The sequence below is a fragment of the Carcharodon carcharias genome, chromosome 13, assembly GCF_017639515.1.
Source record: "Carcharodon carcharias isolate sCarCar2 chromosome 13, sCarCar2.pri, whole genome shotgun sequence".
NCBI lineage: Eukaryota > Metazoa > Chordata > Chondrichthyes > Lamniformes > Lamnidae > Carcharodon > Carcharodon carcharias.
Window position 1 is genome coordinate 48,039,245 of NC_054479.1, and position 8,473 is coordinate 48,047,717.

General features: G+C 42.2%; 1 protein-coding gene across 1 annotated transcript; it reads right to left on the reverse strand.

Moving 5' to 3' along the window:
* Positions 1 to 617: 617 nt before the first annotated feature.
* xbp1 (X-box binding protein 1) lies at positions 618 to 8,185 on the reverse strand. The gene is made up of 5 exons (XM_041203456.1): positions 7,893 to 8,185; positions 7,284 to 7,380; positions 6,928 to 7,047; positions 3,303 to 3,466; positions 618 to 1,152 (listed from the first exon to the last, which is right to left on the reverse strand). The coding sequence occupies exons 1-5, from the start codon at positions 8,105 to 8,107 to the stop codon at positions 963 to 965; spliced, it is 786 nt and encodes a 261-aa protein (XP_041059390.1). The 5' UTR covers positions 8,108 to 8,185; the 3' UTR covers positions 618 to 962.
* Positions 8,186 to 8,473: the final 288 nt, after the last annotated feature.

Consider the following 8,473-nt stretch of genomic DNA (forward strand, 5'->3'; position numbering starts at 1 on the left):
AATTTAAATATTAAAATTGAGAAGCATCTTACAGGTACATCCAGCTCATGGTGAAAAATCAGACAAGCATTTACATAGTAAATTATTACAGGAAAATAGAGTCTAGTATATAATGTCTGTCCATACACAGGGGAATGGCTGATCTGTACACCACAGCATTGTGGCATTCCAATGTTACATTTTTAATTGATGTAAAATATTAGGGCAAATAATTTCCACAGTAAGAAACAAGGATCATTGTTTCAGCTTCTACTCCTGTCAAGTACACAAGAGAGCAAATGACAACTTAAGGTACTGGCTCATATATCAAAGAATTTTCAATAATATAGACCTATTTGGGGTGCATGTTGAGGAACCTCCAGTCCTGTTGTAGGACAATGTTGCAAAGATATGGGAGCCTGTACAGGAGAAAGCCACATGCATAAGTACTTGCTTTATGGTTACATTTCAAAACAAGTGTTTAAATAGCTGAAAATTATGGTACAAACAAGGCAACTGTTTAACATGGTCTTGGTTATTGTAAGCAAGTTGCCTTGGATGCCTTAGACAGAATCCATCCCTATTTGAACAAAGCTTTGGGAGTCACCTTGACCATTAAACGGCTATTAATTGGGGAAAGAGTTCACTTGTGAAAGTGTCCTCCCAACTGTTATCCAGAGCCAGTGGAGAGGACATATCACTGACAGGAGATGGGGATCCTTCATTATCAGAGTCACTAGAGGAATCTATGGGACAGATGGGCTTTTCTTGATTTTGTCTGGATGAAAGAATGTTTGTAAGTCCCAGTTCGGTGATGAACTCATCTTCCAAGGGTTCCTGTTTGAGCTCCATTTGTAGAGGGGCTTTGGCTATTCCTTCATCCATGCCACTGAAAGATGCTTGCTCAATTTTGATGGCAGTTTCACTGCTCTGTACTAAGCTGGCCTCAGCAAGAGGCTTGTGATAGAAGTGGTCAAAGTGGATCAGTTCATTAATGGCTTCCAGCTTTGTTGATGGGGCCCCCAGAGGGGCAGAGTGGGAGGCTGGTAGGGAACCATTGCCTTCACTGTAGGTACAATCTCCCAAGTTAGCCAAGGATCTAGACTCCTCTTCACTGAATCGGAGCAAGGCTTCTGGGTCAAAGTAGTCCAGAAAGCCCAGGAAGAGATCAGACTGAGGGGAGAGAGAAAAAAAAAGTCCATTTAGAGGTTTCCACAGCACTGACAGATCAAACATTAATTCAAGTAAAAGTGATGAATGCAATTGTGCAAGTCAGAACAGAGTTCCCAGTCAGGCAATATGGTCATACTTGTTGCTGATTTTAGGGCATTCAAGATGGATAACAGTCTCTGCATGAATGTTTAAAATAGCAGATGAAGATTAGAGCCACTACCTAGTTAGTGATAAATTCAAAACAGTTGGTAAGATCACCCACTGGAAAATGTCTCATTGTTAGTATGATCATTCATACATCAAATGCTCAAACTATTAATGAGAGATTGATAGTATATGTTACAATATGGAAATGTTAAACAGTATGCACTCGTTATAATTCATGACAAAAATGTTGGATATTGAGAAAAAAATGTAACAAAATCAAAGCAGTACATTTTATACTGGTTTAGGAGACTCTTATTCCAGGATAAAATCCATTCTGCTATGTTTCAGGACACAGGTTTAAACAGCTGACAAAGACTCTGAATTTATGTTAAAAATGCAACTTTAAAGATTGAAAAGTGTAGATATTTGTTCAGCCCAAATGAATACTCGGTCAAGTTTAGTACATTGTATGTAGTTAGAGAACATAATCAAGGTTAGTACAGTTAAAGTTACAGGACTTCAGAATAAAATGAAAGTCACGATTACTTTCCAGTTTATGGCACAGTTGGACTTGACTGACCTTCAGCCTCAGATAAAGGCTGAATCCAGCCCAGAAATGTGCAATGATTTTCAGGCTGTAATGAAGGTCCTTTTATTCCCCTTTATTCTTTCATGAGGTGTGGGTGTCACTGGTAAAGCCAGCATTTGTTGCCCATCCCTGATTGCCCTTGAACTGAGGGCAGTTAAGAGTCAGCCACTTTGTTGTGGGTCTAGAGTCAAATGTAGGCCAGGCCAGGCAAAGGCGGCAGATTTCCTTCCCTAAAGAACATTAGTGAACCAGATGGATTTTTACAACAACGATAGTTATCATGGGCACCATTACTGAGACTAGCTTTATATTCCAGATTAATTGAATTTAAATTCCACCAGCTGCCCATGAACCCTTGCCCTCAGAGCATCAGCTGGGCCTCTGGATTACAATTCAAGTGACATTGCCATGATGCCACCATCTCCTCCTCCTCCTCAATGGAGGGGATTTGGGCAGCTTCAATCAAGTTCCCATTGACTATGATTTGGGCAAATGATCAATCTGGGCAAAACATCCAGGATTGCTTACAGTGTGATCTGCTGCCAGAGATCAACTATATTGTTTCTCAAATCTTAAAAGGCAGTGAAAATCCTCGTGTATTAGAGAGAAAGCAGTTTGCTTGCCCAATGAATGGGGCCATGGGGAAAAAAAGTTTTAGTACAGAACAGGGATAGTGCTAAAAAAAGAAAACAGCAACTTGCTATTTTTCAGCAAAAGAAATGTTCCTAATTTGACACCAATTTCAGTCACAAATGAATGGTGGGTGTGGGATATGGAAGATTTATCACATTGTATTGAGACCTATGCATTTGAGAAATGTAACAGTCCTTCAGCAGACATCTTACTTCCCTGCCCAATCTCACTGCTACATCATCCCCAGTCACTCAATTCCCTCCATCACACCCTTTGTGTGTCACCACCCTTATAAAGCAAGCAAATTTTCAGTCACTGTCCCCAACACATCCACAATAATTCAGTATTTTTGTTTATTTCCCATCCCAAAAAAAACATCTGGGGACTATAGTTTCAAAAGCAAAAAGAAACTTGAAGCTACCATGCAATTTACCTGTAACCTGTTTTGAATGAATTGTTTACTGCATGAGTGATGGCATTTGGCTTCTGGGCAATCCAGTGTTTTTTTTTGCACCTCAAAACTCACTAAAAAACTGCTTAGTGATAAAGTACTGTGATTATTTTCCACTGCCCTACAACTGGTTAAATGTAGCTTAAAGTGCAGCAAAAATGGCTTATCAAACATGTAAGACAGTAATTACTGACAAGAAGTACAAGCATTCCATGGAATTGCTAGACATATTACTTTTGAGCTTTAGATTGACTTAATGGTGGTCCCATGTGTGCTTTCACCCATTCCCGCTTTACTGCCCATCTGGCCCAATCCAGGTACTGGTCTTACCTCAGAGTCTGAAGAGTTATTGCTGTCAGTATCCATGTGGAAGTTGTCAGACTGGCAGATAGTTGGGCCTGCACCTGCTGCAGAGGCACATATAGTCTGAGTGCTGCGGACTCAGCTGACCCAGCTGCCAGGCTGATTTCATCCACTTTGGCCTGGAAAAGTACCTGCATGGCAAACAAACATGTAACTATTCAGCACCAAAATGAACTTTCACTAGCAACTTGCATTTATTTAATTAGCACCTTAATACAGTAAACATGAGCTGGATTTCAAACTCCCCCATTGGGAGGTTTCAATGGTGGGGGGGCGGTGGGGTGGGTGGAAATGGGGGTAGGGAAGACATGTAAACTCCAGCAGGTGAATATAGGAGCAGGAATAGGCCATTGAGCACCTCAAGCTTGTTCTGCCATTAACACTGCTCACAGCATTAAATTGCTGCAGGACAGTCTTTGGGATCATGGCACCCTGTAAAATCCAGCCCCATTAGTCCACAGTAGTGTGAACAAAAAGCTTACACCAGGCCACAAAAGGTAGAGAGGTGACAGAAGCTTGGGCAAGGGAGGTATGTTTTATAGGAGCATCTTCAAGGAGGAGTGAGGCAGAGATTTGATGACAATAGGGTGGGGGAGGGGAAGAGGATGAATGAATTCAGAGCAAGGGCCTAAGCAATTGAATGCATGGCTGCCAATGGTGCAGCAATGAAATCTGGGGATGTACAAGAGACCCACTACCAATATTCAACTATAAAACAACTTGTTTGTAATTAGGAACAGAGCAGCTATTTGGATATGAAGTTCTTTCTTCCCCTACCCCTCCCTCCAATAGTGTTCTTGCAGTAGAGCCTTATATAAGAAATATTACCTTTTTAACAAGGAGGAGCTGGCACAAAAATGTTCAATTAAAGTGGCCATGAGAATTATAAACTAACTTCATCATGAAATAGGCTTTAATAAATAAGACCTAGGAGCTGAAGTAGGCCATTTGGCCCATCAAATCAGCTCCACCAATGACATCATGACTGATCTGATAATTCTCAACTCCACTTTCCTGCCTTTTCCCCAGAACTCTCAACTCCCTTACTCATTAAAAATATCTATCTCAGCTTGAACATCTTTAACAACCCAGCCTTTACAGCCCTCTGCAGTAAAGAATTCCAGATTGACTACCCTCAGAAGAAGTTCTTCCTCATCTGTTTTAAATGGGCATCCCCTTAGTCAGATTATGCCCTCTGGTCCTAGATTCTCCCACAAGGGGAAAAACCTCTCAGCACATCTACCCTGTCAAGCCCCCAAAGAATCTTATATCTTTTATAGTTTCCTTTATCTAACTCAAGTTTACAGTAAGTGTCTTGAAAGCAGAATATCCCCATCGGGTCAGAATTAAACCAGCACAAAATTCAGGCTTTAATGCAACAGTGCGGTTAAGATAGTTACATGCAAAATTCAAGTACCACTTTATGTTGCAATTAGTGCATTGGTGGGACATTAATTACATCCTTAGTTTCAGTACTTTGCTCCTATCATTGGCAGTGAGTGCAATGATTGCTGGATGGCTAGGTACAGAAGAGCCAAAAGACTGTTCAAGAAATGTTGCACTACCCCCCAAATGTCAGACTTTTCTTCAGGTACTTCTCAATTGCCTTCCTTGCAGTATATTCCTTACACTTCATACCATCTAAAGTAGCTGAAAAAGTCCTTTAGGTTTAAGTCCTCCTGCAGAATCTATGATTAAATGTATTGACACTTGTTTTCTTGTTATAAACCGTAAAATCTAATATGTCAATAGGGTCAATCTAGAGCCTTTTCAGTACAAATGTTCCTAGTCTTTTGTTCCAAGAGATTATGTAAAATGGTCACACCTCAAGGGACAAGATGATTTTGAAAGTGGCTTTTGTCATTCTTGCATTTTAGATATGATCACCTCTCATTCTGCTAAAATCTAAGGAGTATAAACCTAATCTACTTAATCTGGCTTCAAGTCAATCCTGTCATCCATAGGGACACCCAGGTCCCTCAGAATACATTTTCAAGTCTCACCATTTAAAAAATATTCTGCTTTTCTATTGTTGCTACTAACTTCATATTTCTTCACATGATATACTCATTCATTTAACCCATCCATATACTTTCTACCCTCCTCACAGCATACTTTCCCAACTTAACTACATCAACAAACATAACATTACACTGGGTCCCTTCATCCAAGTCATTGAGGCCCAAGTACTGATCTATACAGTACCTCAAGATAAATCCCCCCCCTCCCCAAAGGGCCATCCGACACTTGTTCTATGTTGTTCTTTCACAGAGGGCTGAACCTTGTTCTGCTATTAACACATTCTGCTATCTTACCTTTATGCCACTTCTTTATCGCCACCATTAACATCCCCTTTGTCTTGTGTCCAAGGTGTCTTTGTCAATCCCTCCTTAGCTGTTACCTATCCCTGACCTTCCATCTTGCTCCAGCCCCTCTTAAACAGTACAAAATCCATCACATTTCTACTTCTCTTTAGCTCTGGATAGTCATATAGACTCAAAACATTAACTGTTTTTCTCTCCACAAATGCTGCCAGACCTGCTGAGTTTTTCCAGCATTTTCTGTCTGTACAGTATCCTGCTAGTTACAGGCTGCCAACTCAAAATTGGCTGTTTATTGTCACTGTTTTCTGTCCATTAAGAATGCATGCTAATACCTCCAAACCCAGGAGCCCTATTGAAAATCCAAACACTACACCCACTGTTTTACCCTCAACCATCCTCAAAATGCTAATTTGGCAAACAACTTCCCTTTCATAATTCTGTTGATTCTCCCTCTTCCTATTGAGAAATTAATGCCTTGTTACCACATCCCTAATAGATTCTGAATTAAAGAGGAAGAAGTGATACAATGTCTTTTTTCAGGAATGTATGAGCATTGAATATAGAAGGCTTGCTGTTACATCATCCAGGATTCAAGCCCATCTGTTTAGAAAGATACAGGCTCCTTGGTGAGAGGTCACATGTTGGAGTTTAATGGTGAAAGTGAACGTTGGAAGGTAGAAACAAGAGATGTTGTAGTGTCTTATTAACTGAATAAATGGATGCAGGGAGTCACACTTATGATTAACAGATCTGGGCTATAACAAATGATTTCACAATTCCACTTCAACTTAAATTACTAAAATCCTAAAAATATTACAATGGCCCAGCTATAAAAAAAAGGGCATGGGGCAGTTATCAACATTTCATCAAGATCAACCTGCAATGTTTGCCCTGGCTTTAGAAGGATCTAAAATTCGATTCAAGTGCAAACTTATGCAAATAATCCACTCTGCAAAACTCGGCAGCTGGCCGAGTTGGGGCAATGAACGGAAAGCACAAATCAGGGCTCACGGATATGCAAATTTCTGTTTCCTGGTTACCACAACTCGCCTGCCAGTTAGGGCAGGTGTGTAATTCCGGGAGAGGGCACGTTCGACCAGCTCTCCAGGATCCAGGACAGTAAAACCATTCACCGCCCTCCCAGTGCCACCAAGAGGGGCGCTCTGTCCCACCCATGACAGGAGCACCTTAGATATAAAAAAAACTCAAGTGACTTCAAACTGAAGCAATCCTATGACTCTCAGGAACATGATTCAGTCTCTCCTTACCTTCTCATTCTCTGTATCCAAAACTTCCATGCCTAGTCTCTGTCGGAGCTCCCGATTCTCGGACAGCAGGCTGTGTGTCTTCTCGTGTAGAAGTCGGTTTTCTATTTGCAGTTTCTGGTTCTGCGAAACGGGGAAAGAAACCCTTAACTTCGGTGAAAAAAAAGAAAATTCCCTGTCCTGATAAAATCTCTTCATTCCAGCCTCCGCCTCTCCTCTTCCCCTCGGGGGGGCGGGGGGGGGTAAGGTAATAAAGCATTTTTTATGCGAGAGGGAGTCAGTTGCCTTTCAACCTGAATCATTGCAGTCGGAGCTAGGCGACTATTCTAGAAATAAAGGAATGTTAGTCCCCTCCTCACCTCAGATTCCATCTCTAACACTTGTTCTTCCAGTTCAGACATACGAGCTTTTTTCCTGTCTCTGGCAGTTTGTGCCGCCACTCTGTTCTTCAGCTTCCTTTAAAGAAAAAAGGATACAACTATACAATTAGAAAAAAGTTCCCCGTAAGAGAAACATAAATTAATGCTTCATTCTAACTCTTGCAATCAGCGCTTGATTTTGGTTAAAATTAGAGATACAATGAGAATATACATGTGTGTGTGTATATATACACACACACACACACACACAAATGCATATTATATATTAGAGAGGGGGTGAAAGGTCGAGTGTGTTGCGCAAGTCTAGGCTGAGCTGCCACGCAGGCAGAAAGGAATCAAGACATTTAAATGACAAGAGTCCCACTGTTCAGACAGCCGTGCAATCGAGAGATTTGTGTTTAATATGTAGAATCTGGTTACACGATTTACACCAACTAAGATGAGAAAATCCGCACTATCTGCATTGTCAGCCGGTCCTCTCCCACTTTAAGCCAAACCGAGCGCCAGAGTAATCCTGGGCAAAGCCCACGCGCGGTGGCCGCTCTCCCCCTCTGCCTCCCTGCTGTTCAGATGCTGGAGCCACCCTACCTCCGCAGTGCCTTCTCCTCGGGGCTGAGGTGAGTGAGCCGCTGCCTTTTCCTGTGGCCGTGGCTGGATCCCGGGGAGGCCGAGGCAGGGTCGTGGTGCGATCCGCTCTGGGACGGGTACACCACCGAGATGTGGCGGCTGACTTCCAGCCCGTTCTGCTTCCCTCCCGGGATCAGCAGCACCTTGGCGGAGCCCGCAGCGTTCATCGCCACCATCCTCTTCAACCTCTCGCTGTTACAGTATATAGAGGTTAAAAAGGAGAGGAAAAGGGGGGAAAAAAAAATCAATGATATTTCTCTCCCCCCCCCCCCCCCCCCCCTCCCCCAATACTGGGCGGGTTATTACAGTGAACGAAAGAATATATTCCTCCTCTCTCCCTGACACTGTTTGCTCTGCTCCTGCACTCCTGGGTCAATTTCTACTATCGTGTTGAAACACCATTGGCTGAGCAGCCTGTGCATCACCGAAAACCCGCAGTCCTATTGGTCACCGACACTAACTGATGAAAGTAATAGCTCAGATGGCGACAGTTCTTGTTTATTAAGTTGCTGCAGTCTGCAATCATTCATTATGTATATATA